Below are 18,315 nucleotides of genomic sequence, written 5' to 3' on the forward strand. Positions count from 1 at the left end.
GGTAATTGTATCTGAGCTTTGAGTGACATGTGTCACTCACCAACTGTAGGATCAAGTACTTGTGATACACTAATCCTGTTGCGTAATGTGATGGACGATGGTAATGATTTAATGTGCTTAGAAATATAAAACTTCACACATGAGGCAAATGTCACAAAGGGTATAGATATTGACGTAGATAATTACATTTAAGGATAATGTAACATGTGTTTAGTCAAATTCCGTCTAAATGTCATATAAAGTTGTTTTGTATAAAGTTTCTGAGTTTCTAGATGTAAACAATTCGAAATACAAATTTAATAACAGATAGTAAGATTTAAGATTTTTCATGAACAATCAGTTATTTTCACAATTAATTTCAGCACTAATTTGTCACAAAAAATTCTATGTGATAGTATTATGAAACCCTTTTCGTTAAAAACGGTAACAGATGAATGCTTAAACAAGTCTGCGGTCCACAGCGATAGGTATTTAAATGTTCAACGGTTTAAAGGCGAACTTAATTGATTTACGTACACAACATCTACATGTAAATGCTCTTCAACTTTTGTTCAACGTCAATACGATTCTTTAATGCTCGGTGTGCTTACTACAAAGAAAAACAAAACGGAAGAGTAACAGAGGCAATATGACCGTTAAGTGTGATGTAATAGAGTACCTGCTTAAACACAAACAATGATAATAATAATAAGCTTCCAGCGCACACTTGAAAAATGTGTCGACTTTCGGCAGCTAGTACATGTCCTATACAAGAGGAAGACAATGATTTAGATTGCAACGCGGTAATTTTTTGAAACGCCAATTATAACGTAAAACGTTAGAAATCACACGGCGGAAGTGCTTTAGTGAATTAATGCTTGATTAAATGTAATTATGGCTAGCACCCATTTAAACATACATTATTAACAATATATTGAATCTTGATGTTTTCCCGCCAAATGGTCAACAGCCGTTGTTGTACCCTCCCATAAAAACGATGTTTTCACGGATCCTAAGAATTTCCCAGGTATAATAAGGATAAGTTAAATATTGTGTTTTATTTCAGGACAATTTTAGTTCATTTAAACCTTTTTACTTCACTTATGTTGGATTGATGTAATGGGAAGCATTACCCCAATCACAAATTGTTTTTGTTTTACACGATTATGATAACAAATATGTATTGAAAATGTTACCCCTAATTACGTATTTTTTCTATACATTTGCAATATAGGGGTGGAGGTACAAAAAGCATGACGTATTTTATACAAAAAAATAAGCTTCGGGTTATAAATGACCGTGTTATACCATGGTTAACATTGAGTTTGAGTGAACGTTAGTGGCTAATATCTCGTTTACAATGTTTAAATTGTTATTTATATGGTTAATTTCTGTATTTGCATTTTTAGAAAAGATACAACTTATGTAAATATCTAAAACAAAATGTGTTGAACTTGGTCTCAGAAGTATATGGGCGAAACAGTCGTCATTCGTTATTAAACTATTGCGACCAGACTAAGCATTATTTTTTTAATTTGCTGCACATTTCGGTAAAAGTGACATTAAACAGACTTATTGTCGATAACGTTACTTTATAAGTGATAAGTGTTTTAGATGTTGCCTTAGGTGTAATGCACTGAGTTTCATTTGTACTTATCTGCCAACTCAGATTCAGATAAAAAGGCAGAAATTCATTCCGATATTTACTGGTATAAGACATCTGCCTTTTAAAGTAATGTTACTGTTGAATGTAAACACTTTGAAATCATTATCGAAATCAGAAGAATTTATTACGGAAGCTAACCAACGCAAAACTGTTTGTTTTAACATTATTTAAACTGCTGTTGATAATGTCTTGTCATGTCTGTATGTCCTTCCGTCCAGCTGTCTGTCTGTGCGGTGTTATTATTCTTTCATTGTACCTTCCAAATACGAGTTTGTAATAAATATCCGTTCAAATTTTTTGTTAACGAATGGTAACTGGGAGTAATGTATACGAAAATATATAAAGCTAAAGACATGTAATTTATTGGAACAATAAATTTATTTATGTATGTTGGCAATTACCATAAATATTATATAATAATGTCAATATTTATTATTCATGAATGTTCTTATAAGGAGCTTAAACGTCTGGGATGCAGCCCAGCAGTTAGATCATGAGTGACCATAGCGTCATTGCTATTTTTAAAATATCACGCGAACTAAGGGTGATTTTCATACTATGCCTGGAAATCAGCAATTGACCAATCAGCGTCATGCATTTCTCCCTTCCGTACCAATCAGCGCGGCGTGCACTATTGGGGTCTGGACACTGACGCGGCCCCTTCATCACTTGTAGATTTCACTGTAGCAGCTTCCTTGGGATAATTTTGTGTGATGAAGTAACTTCTCCTATCCAGACATCTCAACTCTATTAAAAACCCACCATCCCCCCTTTTAACTTCCTTATATTACATTGTCTAGCTTTGAATCGTTACAGCTATATCATTGTTTACACGCCTATGTATGCCAATGTATGTCAATTCCGTATCCCATCTTTGTTGCTATATTACTAATAGAAGTCATTGTACTTCATATTAGTTTATTATTCATCTCGTCTTCAAAAATTGTGAACTAAAATTGTCACAATTTCTATTTGTCGTAAATGAAATGACCCTTAACAACATTTTAATCTTAGTTGTTTTTTGCGATGTTAAATAGTGTAACAAAACAAACTTCAGTCTCTGAACATTAATTTTCCAAGCTGACATACAATATATTATTAGCCACGTGTTTAAACTTTAAACAACAAATGAATGTTACAACGCCATTCAGTTCAGTTCTTTATTACTTTGAACCTTACGACTCATCAGTTCAAAATAAACATATATACAAGGATAAACAATACAATCACTCACACCCATATACACCCCCACAAATACACCCACACACACAAATACACACTCACATACCCATTGGTATAGTGTAGAGAGACATCCCTCTTTATATAATTACATAGACTTTTCTTTTCTTATTACTCAGTTTAATATATTTGGCTAAATTTAGTAACTGCTTTTTGTTCCCTGTTTCCATAAGTTGGATAAATGTATACATGCTAGGTCTTTCATAGTAATATTTCTTAATAAAACGCTTTCTGATAGTGTCAACTTAGCCAATTAGGACGTTAGAAGTAAATACGTTCACATTCGAAGATCTACACTCCAGTTATTTATTAATTGGTTGTCCTCGGTATATTATCGTGTGTAGTGTAATTGAGGGTCCCCGTATAAATACACTTTTAATGTGTGTGATTGGGTGTTCTCAGTTCCCCAACTTTTTAGAGAACAAAGAAAACTGTTGATATAGAAAACCAATGGCAAACCAATTTATAGTCTGTTTCATACTTACCCCACAGGTAACTTACCTGTGTGAAAGTTACCTGATTGACTTGTAGCTTTTCTGTGTATGTATATATGGATATATATTTCTAAGTTTTAATAAGTTTTGAGGGGTATGTAATTGACTGTCTGTTTATCAAAGTTTTAGTTTATAAAATCATTTATACATACCCAATGTACACGCATTGTACAAGTGAATATCTTTCAGAAATATTCCGACATCTCAGCACTATTGTGAAGTGAACGTAAAATTTGGTAATATATACAATATGCCAAACAAGTGAATTACAGGACTAATCAGTGATGCTAGGGGCCGAAATCCAAATTGTCTAATTTACTGTTCCAACAGACGGGCAGGTGCGTAAAACCACGGACTTAGATATCTAATTCCGTGGTAAAACCTCTTAATTTATGAATTTCACAAATATAAAGGACGGATTAATTTCTAACTAAATTAACAGTAGAGAGTGTTTATTATGATGTAACTAATCTTCTATATGGGCTTTAAAATATATGTATTTGCATGAATATTTATCCTCGAGTCATCGGTTTCCGCGCCCTTAAAAGCAACCACGATTTAGTTACAGAAAACTGTTGAAATGTACAATCTACTTAATATGGAACAAAAAACTTCCAATAGAAAACTATGGGTTTGTTTTAAACACGAACAAACATTTGTCAACAAATATGTTTTCGTGCCTCGAATTTTATTCAAGGTTTTTCTTTCCTTCTCTTCTTAGCAGTAGCATCCTCTCTCTCTCACCCTGACATACCTTTTTTTTTATAGATGTAGGCTTAGGGTTCAACGATAGATAACGCGATTACACAAAAAAAGAAATGCTTCGCTTGTTATTTCTAATGTCACATTAATTATCGAAACATTTTTTTCTAAATTGCATATTTTTACCTTTTTTTCAACCTTAACGCTTCGGCGGTGGAAAATTAGTGATGACGAGGAGGTGTGGCCTTATTTGCATACGATACTCTCGTCCGTTTGATAGGGTACTATAAGACTGCGCCAGGAATGTCATTTATCACTGTTTTTTCATGTACATGTTCATTTTAAGCAAGCTAAAAAAGGGCATTAAGCATTACTGCACATTTATGCGTGTGTTTTAACTTCTTTAAAATTCTTTAAATGTATGTATTTGTACATGGGTTTTTTTCCAGCCAAAAAGCGGTCCATTACAGAAACAATGTATATCAAGCATTTTTCTATTTTGTCGAAATTTCTACAATTTTCTGAAGATGAAGGAAAGACAGGACGAATTACAGGTGTGTTTATTAAAAGTTAGTATTGTATACTTTCCCCTCGTCTTTTGTTCTTAAGACAATGATTGATAAACCCAGTAGCTTTAGCGCATTGCGATACAGACAATTCGATACGATACACAATCGAATTCAGGAATTAAAGAGGGATGTAGGCAATTAATACGTGTACAAGTAAGTGAGCATATTTAGTTGTTTATCAACAAGGGTTGACCAGTCAACCTGAGCCTTTGACCTCAGATAACCTTACAACGTAGACAGTCAATGTCAGTTGGGAGCTGTTTCACCCCAAACTATTTGAAATTGGAATAGCCCAAAAATACCAAATTCAAATATTTGGAATACATTTTTTCAATATATTGATTATGAAGAAAAGTCATTTCTTCAGAGTAGGATTTAATAAATAAGCACACTTTTATCTTCACACCTGCCATTTTTTGGTAAAAACATGTGGTTATTTAGACTAAAATTTCAAAAATGGTGGAGCAAGTGAATCACTTCTGCTGCAGTTTAAAGTTGAACACGATCTGCCATGTTTTAGTAAGGTCCACTTTTTATAGGTGAGCTCGATCTTTAAGTAAGCATTGCTGTGATCTGTGCGACACACAATTATTCAAATAAGAGAAAATTAATAAAATAATTTTAGGTGAGGCCAGTCCGGCAACAATATGGGATGCTAGGTGGTGGTGGAGTTACCTGGAAAATCTAAATGATGAAGAGCCAGGCTTAATTAACGGTCATATTATACGTCATGTCATTCCGGATGTGAAAATATTGATCACTCTTAGAAACCCGACTGACAGGTATGTACATGTAACACAGCTCATTTTTCGCTGGGTGTCGGACTCGGGACCTCTGGGCCCGTATTCATGAAACCGTTCTCATGCTCAAACATGGGTTTTGTGGCCAAGGCTTATTTCTTGTTCCGTTTATAAATTAATAATTAAATTTTATTTTATGAATGATTTGGAAAAACATTGAAGAGACTTAAAGCCAAATACTGTTTTCAATGTTTATATTTGATTTTTTTATCGTTCGAGGACTCGCATATCTAAATCATTTATGATATGTTATTAATAAGCTTTTGAGCTAATAGCGTTAATAGTTGAAGTTCAACACTAGTGACAACTTTCTAGATTCACAGATAGATACCGGACAAATGCTTCAAAAGGCATTTTTTGGTGAGTTTAATGGCATATAAAAGCGCTAGATGCGTCTGCTTTTGACAACCGAAAGTTTACAAGCCAAACCGGTGAAATGGGATGTAACCAACTCCTGACATTTGACCCCACACCAATCCGCCATCACATTTTAAAATCTAACTGTACATTTGTCTAAAGTTCAATATTTGTAGATATCATTTAATGTAAAATATGTCAACAGTTACCTATTAAAATTACTCAGAGGTACTGTATTAAACCGGAACAAATATTGTAGGTAGGGATTACAATCGTATGAAACACTTGCTGATTGACTGATCTATTTGTGGGAGTCCTCGACAAGATTTAAGTTAGTTACAAGAAAGTTGGTTTGAGCACAAAATTCATGATTGAGTATGACAACGGTTTTATGTATACGGACCCTGGTTTACTAGTGAGACGCTCTACTAAATGATGTAAAGAGAACATGCAACCTAGCCTAGTCGGCAGGAAGTTGCTTGCATTTTACCTGAGGGACGGATAAATCTGCTCTATTTATAGATCACAATGTATATTAGTCATATTCCTTTTTTCTCCGTCATATTAGATAAACGCTACTTACATTTACATCAAACCTTTTACAATGTAGAATTAAGATTCAACTACGATTTATAAGCCATGTTATTAGTATGCTGGAAATATGTAAAACAACAAAAACAACAAAAACAAAGGTAGTTATATCCCGAGTGATCGGCACCCACATATGTCAATACTGAACGTTTAATGAAACTGTAGTCAGTACAAATGTGCGTATTACCTCATACGTTTATGTGTTTACACAATTAGTTGTGACGTAGTGGTAGCAACAAGTATTGCTACGTCACTGTTCTTCTCTAGTGCGTCGTCCGCTATGGCAGATCCAAACTCTAAAGTTTGATGTACGCTTTCTTTGACATGCAGCACGTTTTAACAATCCCTTATATAAGTAATGCATTACATTGGCAAACAGAGTTTATCTAAACAAAATATATATCTACGAACTGGTTAGTGTTATGTGAAAACAACCTTTTTATTTACGACACAACAGGCGTTACTCTGAGTATCTGTACTTCAAGAGGGATTTGCATCCAACTGCTGACGTGTTCCACACCCTTGTGATTACCGAATTGGAGAGATTCAATAATTGTATGACGCAACACAGTTTTCGGCACTGTGTATATACGGTAACAGTTTTCTTTATATAGTAAACCCAGTTGTAGTGTTGTATACCATTGTAAGTAAAACGTGCTGAGATTACACCAAAATAAAAATAAAAGTTAATAAAGTTTGAAGTCATAAATACGTAAAAGGAGTCAGAAAGGCCTAGCGGTCAATCGTTTATTTTCATATTTTAATTGGTTACATGGACACGTTCCCTTTGAAAAACTTATTACTTTATTATGTAATACATTTCTAATAAAAGCATAGTGCACAACCTTTTAAAAATTATGATATTTCAATCTATACTCAAATTTTTGTTTCATTTATACATTAAATTGACCAGATTAGCATTGCCTGTTCGTATGTAGAATTTATCAAATGCAATTTGATATGACATTTATAATTTAATTTCTAATTTTATCATACGATAAAGTTGCTGTATTGAAGTATCAGCTTAAAATTCATCCCTGTATAGTGGTCTCCACCGATGGACTGTATTTTAAAATTAATTTCAGACGTAGACTTGCACAAGCTCCAGTATCAGTGACAAACTGTCAAGAATTTTACAAGTTGTAGGTATTGAAAAATAACATTTGTAGATTTTTATGCGGTGATAAATTGAGTTGGTCTTCAGACAAATTAAAAATTAATCGGTATTGAGACAAATTCAACATTAATTGGTAATGAAACAAATTCAACATTAATTGGTATTGAGACAAATTCAACCTCTGAACCGCTCCGCAGTTCACTATTTGTGTCTTGACAAACTTTATTTCTCATCATATGATCAAATAACCGTGCGAGCCTCCATCTCACCCCCCACCCCCACCGGGTACAGCAAGGAGTGGTTTTACCTACAGTTTTCCTTCAATTAACTAGTCGGACAGGGGCCGATGATCTTTTCTATTTGTCTTAATAACACGTACCGCCAAGTATGGGTTTCTTTTCAAACATGGTTTATAAAAACTATTCATGGGATAAAAATGTACAATTCATAATTACAGTTTATGGATGAGATACATGTATGGGATAATTTTACAATTTTACAAAATCGATAAAAGGAGACAAATGTTGTATTACATCGCCGTACCCGTCAGTAGTTGTATTCTGAAAACGGCTCTAGGGGTTATTTCCCCTAGTTCCTTCACTAATCACCTCTCCTTTAAATGCTTATTTATTGTGATTACGAAGTGTATCGTTAGCAGTTTAATATTAACCATTTTCACCTCCGTATTCAGGTTGATATTAAACGATAGCAAAAAAAGACCATAATATTTCACTATGCATACATAGCATCGTCGCTGTTTTTGGCGCATGTTTTATTATACGTAATTGTTTAAATGTCAATATCAATTAAAGTATTATTTCACAGTTTAATATTCATTATTGTTTTTACTTTAAATGTTATTTGATAGTTAACAATGAATTCTTTTGTAAATATTCTTTTCATTTTTAGCAGTTTGCATATAATTTTACTGTAAATCCATGTATCAATTAATATTTTACTCTACTCACAATCTTTACTGTAAATAATTTACAGTTTACCATTCATAACATTTTTTAACCGTAAATTTTATTTCACGGTTTAAAATTCATAATATTTTATTGTATTTTTTCGGTTTACTATCTAATGGTTTTCAGTGTAAGAATAAAGAAGGCGTCTTCACATTTTTCATATTTTCACTGTAAATATCAGTTATATCTTAGTTAACTATACATGGTAGTTTACCACTGTACAGGCCACAGATACAGTTACAATGCGTGAATTTGTCGTTTACTTATGAAAGGTGAGTGTTTTCACTCGATTTCACACAGAAGACTTTTAACTCATGAAAAACATTTTCAAAAAGCGAAATACTATCAATTACATTACAATGTACACAGGTGAAAATCTTTCCACTCATCGATTACAAAGTAACAAAAGTGCGATACTAACAGTGCATAATACAAAATTAACATTACATAACATAACACACACTCACACTCACAATTACAAATAGAAACAGTATCATATGTGTAATAATTAGGTTCTTATCGAATTCTCATTTTTTATTATATTACCCTAAGTTCGCTATTTCTTTCGTATTTTTCACACTCAGTAGTCCAATCAGTTTACATATGTTTGGCTTTTTAATGCAAGTTTTCACAAATTTTCTCGGAAATCAAAATAACATGGGCATGCTAGATTAAAATGAAACTTATTTTCAGCATCATAGTTAACGCTACAAACGTTTAGGATTTTATTCCTATACCGATGTTTACCTCATGACATGACAGCGAAGCGTTGAAAATATGTCATTAGCCTTTTAGATTAAATCATTTTGTACCTATTTTAAATATATTTTGAGACATATTTTGTCGATTACATATACAGACGTGCGTGTTTGAATTATATATCCTGAAAGACGATCAAATCAAATGGCATTTTACAATTAATTAATAATTGGCAACATGTCAATGTCATTATATGATTCATAAAGATTTGGATGTTTTACACCTACTGTGTCCTACCATATAGCTGTGTTATTTTGCGTTTAAGACCATCGTAGTGCTATCTACCGGTTTGACACTTCTCTGCCCACTCAGTCTTATTAACGGTAGCATGAACATGAATTGGTTGTAGAAATACATTGTTCGTCTTTCACCTTTGATCAAATGGTTCAAACCCGTTGTTAGCTTAATGATTAATAACTTCTGACTTTCCTAACTGTATTCCTGTTTCAGAATGTCTTAATATCTTTATACATTCATAGATATACATATATATATTTTCTCCTTGTATCGTTTGCATTCAAATTCCAATGAGAAGCATTGGTGAAAGGTTTGAATATTCTCGGGACATGTTCTACATTAATGTAATCGCCCAAATCACACCAGCTAAATTAACCTTGTAGATTAACTGGGCCCTGGTCACTGATAGCATCAGGGCCGCATTGCTGTACTGGCTTATTTAGCGAATACATAATACCACATGTAGGTGTCTTCTTGAGATTGTCACCTTTCATGCATGATAATAAAACAATTAAACATTATAACTTAGGGACGTCGGGTTAATAGGCGATGATATCACTCTGTGCCACAAATGATCACTATTAAGATTAAAAATATATATTCATGTTAAAATACCATGAAAAAAACCCACACATGTATGATTGAATGGGTTAACAACATAAAAAAATTCATATAATGTGCCTGTTACCTTCAAATTTTGTAAGTCATTTATTAAAATGCAGGTCAATCCTTAAAAAGATAAATAAAATCTATTACCTGTAACTGAACGGGATCGGGTTATCTCAGTCTCGGGCTAAAAATATTGCGCCTCAGTAGGGATTTGGTTACAGAATCTTAACCCTCGACTGAGATAACCCGATCTCGTTCAGNTGGGATTTGGTAACAGAATCTTAACCCTCGACTGAGATAACCCGATCTCGTTCAGTTACAGGTAATAGATTTTATTAGTCTTTGGTATAACCTTGTTCGGGAGATAACTTTTAACCCGTAAAAGATGTCTGGATAAAACAAGAACTATATCTGTATTACTCTGTACTTAGGCTAATGTGACCCTAACTTAAAGGCCAAAGGTCAATTCGACACAGAAACTCCTGTGTCACATTGTCCGAGTCATGAACTTTACCTAAGTGTACCTCCATCAACCACCTGAGCTGTGCAGTGTGCTGTAATTACCTCAACTCAAAGGTAAATTTATTGCAAAATTTTCAGCGATGTCTTGTTTATCAAAATGTAATGTATTCACCGTCCCCGGGGCATTCTACACTTGGTCAAAGGTCAATTAAGTGCAATATTTTTAGCGATCTTTTTTTTATCAATGTGCTGTACATCACCAAGTCTCGTTCAACCAGACGCTAAATCACTTGGCTTTGCTTGCGCAGACAACAGGAGTCTGGTTCAACGAGACTATACATCGCCGGGACATTCACCACTAGGTCAAAGGTCAATTAAGTCCAAACCGAATGAAGCTGATAAACTGATTTTTCCCCAAAAACAAAACTCTAGACTATCGTATTGCTGTTGTTTGTGAAGGGAATCAAATGCCATCAACAGGAATGGAATAAACATCAAAACGCAAGAGGCGGAACTGAGTAGCCCAGAGGTTCCAATTTGTACCTGTTCCATACGTAGCACCCGTTCCTCGTGTATCCTTCTACTTCCGGGAAAGTATGCAGGTTACTTAACATCCAAGACATGGACAACGAGCGTTTGTTTATTTTATACGAATACAAACAACAAATACTATACGTAACTTAACATGTATTTAATATATCACAAGTATACGTCACAAATTTAACAATACATAAACATTATTGTACTATGTTTCTATTTTGGAAGTTATCTAGGTATTGTTGAACTTAAAAGACAATAATTACAATACTCATACAAAAAAGAATGAAATCAGTTTTCTAATACTAGTTATAAATGGTCGATATACTGAGCGCTGAATATGTAGGGTGCTCAAGATGAGGTCAATTACAAATGAGCTATTTTATTAGTAAAGACGGCAGACTGTAAAAGAGGCATTTTGGGATTTTACATTACTTAAGTCTTCCTGGATCCTTATAATTGGAAATATATGAATTATACATTATATCATTAAAACATGTCGATCTCAGAGTTGATTTACTTAGCTATATCATCTCACTGTTACGATATATTGGACGGTATTATACCTGAAACTAAAGACAAGTGTGATTGCACAGGTACACGTGGTCATAGCTCCATGAACAGCTATAGCACATGATGAACGCTTATAAACAAGAACGGAACACAATGAGTCGTTTTCTTGCTCGATATGAAACAGAGTTTTCTTAACAAAACTTTGTATGTATCAGCGGAGATTTGAACTCTCGAGAAAAACAGTTTCAAACTGGTATCACCAGCAAGAGTCAGAAACGTGGCTTTATGTATGCTGTTTAGTGTTCCCAAACAAGTTTACCTGGGATAGATGAGCGTTGGAATCCATCCGGCCCAGTAAAAAACATATCGCATCATTAACCGGTAGACTTAACGTATGTACAGCATCCCGCGGGAAACGTCATAATTTGGATTTTTCTTTTGATATTTTATCGGTGTAATTTCAAAAGAATCGTAGATTCAGCACGTGAAGCGTCTTTAAGAGACATACATTATGTATGGTCAGTGTTTAAAATCATAATCGTAAAATAAGTTCACGAAAACCTACAAGTCAATTATATTACGTCTGCCAATAGTGTATACCTTGTCATATACCACTGATACATTGTATAACGGCCCGACTCACTCCCGTGTGACTCACTTGTGTTTGTTGTTTAATAAAATAGTAAGGTGAATATCTTTCGCGCATTGATTCACCGCTCTACTCCACATTAAGTTTGACCCCCATATCTAAACTGTAGACAGAAAAATGCTTGTTTTCTTTATGACAAAATGCAATGTTTGGTATTTTATATAAGATGAATTTATACGAATGGGTATGTTCGGAATTTTGAAAGAATATGTGTGAAAGACGTAATACGAAGGTATATGTTCCGAATAATGATGGGATATATGTGATGACGTCATACGAACGTCTCCGTTCCGTTCTCTTCACTGTCAAGATCTTCCTCGCTGATATGACGTAGCGTGCCGTTACTGACAATGAGCGGCGTTCCTTGCCGATTACTGAGAGGCGCGTTTGGAAACGATAACAGCGACATTTCACGATACGATGAATTCGCTGGCATATATCGATATACCGGAACGAATTCGTTCCGCTTTTCTCTTTCGAGGAAGCATTCCCAAATATACCCAAACAGTTCCTGCAAGATCGCAGTGTTGGCGTTCGCAGAGAGTTCCTTAAGGACATACACGCCATCCTGCCGTAGGTAACGATGAGTGAACTTATAAGCCAATTTCTTAGAACACGCTGGCGTACCATAAACCCCTAACATATTTAAATACTTTTTGATGAAACTCTCGTTGAAAGATGGGATGAGAAATATGGCGATAGTGCAGCACAAATTAACAAGAGATAATATAGAGAGGCCGAGAAACCAAAACCATAAAGTCAGAAAGATCTTTTCGTTAAATAGGTTTATGGGCAGCACACACTGCAAGGTATGACGCTGTACGTTACTCAACTGTCGAAATTCAAGATCACACAAGGTCACACGTGGAAATCTCGGCGACATCGTCCAGTCTTTACCTTCTAGAAAGGCTTGGAAGACCTCGTATCCATACACGTAAAACTTATTTCCGAGGAATTCGTTCAAGAAAAACAATTGGCCAAACGCGTTAGCAAAGTAAAGGAACCGTATGAATAGCATTAGACTTATATAAAAGGTACCGAAGTGTCGACCACATCCCAGGGAGCAGTAGGTACTGAGCTTCTCACGGACAGGCGCATAAAACCCCGCTCTGTAACGATTTATCCCCGTACACCAAACATCCATATATGTGGCCATATTGCGCAAGCGCATTTCTCTCTCTTCCGGTGAAGAATCTCTGAAATGTTTGGCGATGACGCAGAACTTTTTCAAATCGAGACCAGCCATTGCTGTGGCGTATCTCCATATAAAACGTGGGATATAGCAGAGAAGAGCCATGAAGAACAAGGCCAACGGAACCCATTGGTAATACGTGATGTCTATCGATTCGTCCTTCCGTACTTGGTAGTTAGGGGGAATCGTTTTTGAAAATGGAATGTAATATGTATTTGACACCCAGCAGACATTCTCTGTATACCAGACCTCGTTGTCCGTAAACTCCGGGGGACACCAGCAGTATATGGGTTCGCCCACGTATTCCTCTGTCACCACGTACGTATTAAAGAACAGTAGAAAGATGATTGTGTAGTAACGGGATATCCGGTCTATATAATTGTCGTCAAAGGCCTTCCGGTATCCAGGGTTGACTATCAGAGGCCCGAGGATGTAGTCCAAGCTGAAATAGACAATGAGAATGATATAGTCCAAACTGTCACAACACAATACCAGTGTAATAAGTCAAAGCTGTAAGTGCTTAATGTTATTAAAATAGTGTATAGTTATATAATGAAATGCGAGGGAAATAGTCATTATGCTGTCCCTGGAAGACAAACTATTGCCCCAGGAACGAGTGCCAAGGATGTGATTGTAGTTTGATTCCTAATATATCTAATGGCAAAGGTTCTGAGAAAGACCAATATTTTATCAGGCTTATGAGTGTCTTTAGGAACTAGTTTTTAATTTCGTTTTTCTATATATTTACCTTTGTAATAGCACTAAGTTGAATTATTTAGACAGACTATTCTTTTTCTTCCTTTCGATCCATTACTAACAAAAGAAAATTATATTAAGTTATGTATACTCCATTTGTTTTAACTGATTTTAAAGTTACACCTGGCTTTATTACAACCGGAACCGTTGTACAAACAAATATATTAATTTGTTATTAATTTTGTAATGAGACCATTGTTAAATTATTCTTTAAAATGCATATTAAGAACATTGAATCCTCCTCAATCTATTACATAGACAACGTACCATGTATGTTTTGTAAGTACTGTTTTGTCACCAATTTTAAAGTTTTTTAAGATTTAAATAAAATATTGGATATTGTAACGGGAAACAAAGACAATGGATTTGTGTTTGGCCTGTACTTATTGAATCCCTTACAGAAATTCTTAACTATGTCATTAAAACATATAAAACATCTTTGATCAGAAGCCTATACAGCGATACACACGTAACGCTATACAAATGTATACGTCCGTTGGAAATGCCGTTGTCTATTTAAATAGAAAATGGTTTAATAAAAATGAATACATTGTAATTGATAACTAACAGTCTAGAAGTACTTAAGGTATCTTTCCATGGGAAACCCATTACTAAGCCTTATGGCACACCTGAGGGGTATGCTACTGTGTTGGGTTACCTCGTTACAGATGTTAGCTATTATATAGATACTAACTAAGTTTGTATAGTATGTCTAATCACTTAACATCATCGGCTACGCTTGTGTAAATTATTGTCTTGCTGTTTATTGTTTAATTACAGTCGATGCATTGCTCGATGAACGCAACAACCTCTTAAGACTTCTAAGAATAGAATGTTCAGTTTTGTTCATGTTAGAACGCTAATAAATGCGTTTGATCACTAATTAGATGTTGTACATGATGCATTGTCCCTACTTATACTAGTACTATTGACGAGTCCTCAATTTACTGGTGGTTAGCGCACTTGCCTTTCACCAATGCGGCCGGGGTTCGACTCCCCGATCAGACGTGAAAAGGTATGGGGTTACTTGCCCGACCACGTGGGGTTTCTCCTCCCATATAAAGCCCCTCCCCCTGCTAACATACGCACCAACGAGAGTGACTATTATAAGTTGTAATAATTCGTTTAATAATTGTTGTTATAGAAATAAAATGTATATTTAAATGGACGAAATGACTATATTGTGCAGTACAATGCTCACTTTGTTTGGCGTTCTGCCGCTTTTCCCCATTTTCCCAGGTAATACCCCCTGTAATACATATTATGATGTCCTAAACAAGACGTACACGTCTGCAAGAACAATTATCGGTGTTTGATGTAAAAATCAGGAAATGAGGACGTACCAAATACAGAAGGTATAACATCACGAGCCCTAAATATAACATAACAAACCCAATCTGGTACCAAGTACTCCGGAGGAATATATGCTTGGTATACATACAGACCGTTTCCTAGCCAGACTTCTTACACGTCTAATCTTTCAGTCACGTTTAAGTGACCAAAATCTCAAGGTTTAGAAATGTACAAGCAAGCCTAAACTGTTTCCTAATAACTTAATGGATGTTAGAAATAGGGAGCTAGCAACGACGCTTTTATAAAATTAAAACGAACCGGAGGCAACTGTTTACAGTTCTGGTCCAACTGCATAATTTGTTGATTACAAAATGTAATGAATCAGACTGGTTGAACTCACGTCACTCTGCAAACTTAATTATGAGTGATTTTGTAGCGCTATTTTACTGTCTAGCCCCCCTCAAACCCCGAAAGCTCCGCACCGACTGCAATGATGTTAAAAGAGTTCGTATCCAAACAAAATTCCGGAAATAGTTCACGATGCTTTGTGTCGGTAACTGTGTACCGGAGATAATTATATATCCATTCTGTCACGATAAATAAATTGAATAATGAACATGGAAACTGTTTTAACCTTGTAGCAATTTAGGTGCAAAAAAGGGGGTGGTCTTTAGTCACACGATATAATAATGACTATGTTTACAACACTGGAACACTTTACGGCATTATTTGCCGTAAAGTGTCATCCGGGTCTTCGCCAATAGCGAAAAAAGTTATAATTATGTGTAAGGTACATTGTCCTTATTGTATATTATTGTATGACTAGCCTATTTGTGAGGAAAAGGCATTTATTTTTGTACTAAAAGTTATAGAAGTGTGACGTTATTTTATAACGAAACTCTGTCTACATCTTTGAAGCGTAAGAATAGCTCTTCTGCGCTAAAATTGCATTGTTACAAACACGACTCTAAATAAAAATTCTTGTATCTTGTATCTAGCGTATTTAGTCTCTATACCGTGTTCCCGTCCTCGTATGAACCTGGCTGTTACGAAGACGTAAAACAACAAACAAACAAACTGTTCTGTAATACACGGAGCTTTGTGACGTTTTTTTACGTCCCTTTCATGGCACTCGTCTCGTATGATGTCACAACAGAATTCTCGAGAACACAGAACAAGAACATTACGACGGGAGGAAAACGTGAAGGCATCTGGCGATCTCAAGTACGCGCATTCACTTGTTAGAGTAATACCAAAACTTGCAGTGCCCTCATCTTGTACGGACATAAACCTATTGTAAAGCTTTTGTCTATGCTTAATTTCGACCGTTTTGTTCATAGAGGTTAACGTCCTCCTGGCCATTAACAAAAGCTGCTACGCCGAACATGTCTTTCAACTTTCTTTTGATAAGCTTGGTACAACTGTGGAAACAATTAACCCGAACATATACAGAGTACTTCGTTTTGCAGTAACGGAGATAAAGCTACAAGTTTATCATCTATAATTTTAGCAATATGTGTGTCAGTGAGTGTTATGGGTGCACCCTACTTAAATATTTCTTTTGAAACTATTTTGCTAGACAAAACATGTTTTCACTTCATTCAGTTACGCTTATTTTTGTTGTCATAGTGCAAGTGAAGGCGATGAAGGAAATTTGAAATAAAGCCATAAGTTTACAAATGGTTTCCTCTCCGTAGTTAATGTACTAAATATCAGGGGGGGGGGGGGGGGGGGGNAATCCTGATAAATTACGAAGTTTTTACGGATGATTAAGACTGCTTTAATACACTCTATTAAAACTATAAACGACAATATATCAGGGTTGATAAGACGTTCATAAAGCATTGCTCAGCTCCTCTATCAATACAGGTAAAGGGAAAAAAATCACAAACCCATCCGCGTGGACACAAAACGATGAAATAGGAACTTAAGACGACATACATGTAAATCGAACCAATTATGGATACGCACAGCAGAAGAAAACACCATACATCCTTAAATGTATTACCTATTCCAAAATTAAACAAATAAAAGTGGATTTCATATCTCAATATTTTTGTATGGAAAGCTAGGATGAACTATAAAGGATGTTAAATAAGTAAACCTAATGTTCATAATCTAATGTTGTTAAATACTGCTACAGTTTACTATAAATTGTCACGACATTGACGTATATAGGAATTCCTTGTGTATCCAATATCCATGATATGATACGCATCAACCTTGTCATATTGAAAACATTGTTACTGATAGACCCTACCCTAACCTCACAAACTCGCATCCATATATACTTACAATGTAACAACCGGCATGACTGACCCTCGGCTGTACTAGTCAAAACGTAATGGTCAATTTCCAGTCCGGAGGCTAAGCACGTTGACCAGTGTCCATGTTTTTAGAGCACAGTAATCCTGTGTTCCGCCATGTTCTGTTTGATCCACGAATTGGCGTAGTAGGGTTAGTCCAATGAGGAACGGATGCCGCTTGGATAGCTTGCTCTACAGGTGTATATATAACTAAGTATGGAAGCGTATTGCACGTTTATACGGCGCTCCGTACACGCCAGCCTGCAAATTAAACCTTCTAAATTGTGAAGCGGAACCGGCCTGTGTCGACCGATCGCCGGCGACCAGGTAGCTCAATTAAAAGGAGCGTCCGCCTTTTGTTTCAAACAGAATAAAATACGTATGCGAAACAATTATGAAACAACATGTAAGTGTTTCTGTGATTAGAGGAATTATTAGGGGAAACTGATAAGGAATCAATGTACAGACTGAGAATTTCATAAAATTGGTTCTGTGTTACCTAATACATCGTGTATTGACT

The 18,315-nt window shown here is 35.3% G+C and overlaps 1 protein-coding gene across 1 annotated transcript; it reads right to left on the reverse strand.

The window, feature by feature from the left end:
• Positions 1 to 11,239: 11,239 nt before the first annotated feature.
• Positions 11,240 to 17,990, reverse strand: LOC110452095 (innexin unc-9-like). The gene is made up of 2 exons (XM_021500416.1): positions 17,785 to 17,990; positions 11,240 to 13,882 (listed from the first exon to the last, which is right to left on the reverse strand). Exons 1-2 carry the CDS (start codon positions 17,799 to 17,801, stop codon positions 12,520 to 12,522), a joined length of 1,380 nt encoding a protein of 459 aa, XP_021356091.1. The 5' UTR covers positions 17,802 to 17,990; the 3' UTR covers positions 11,240 to 12,519.
• Positions 17,991 to 18,315: the final 325 nt, after the last annotated feature.

This window comes from Mizuhopecten yessoensis, unplaced genomic scaffold, assembly GCF_002113885.1.
Source record: "Mizuhopecten yessoensis strain PY_sf001 unplaced genomic scaffold, ASM211388v2 scaffold6383, whole genome shotgun sequence".
Taxonomy (NCBI): Eukaryota; Metazoa; Mollusca; class Bivalvia; order Pectinida; family Pectinidae; genus Mizuhopecten; species Mizuhopecten yessoensis.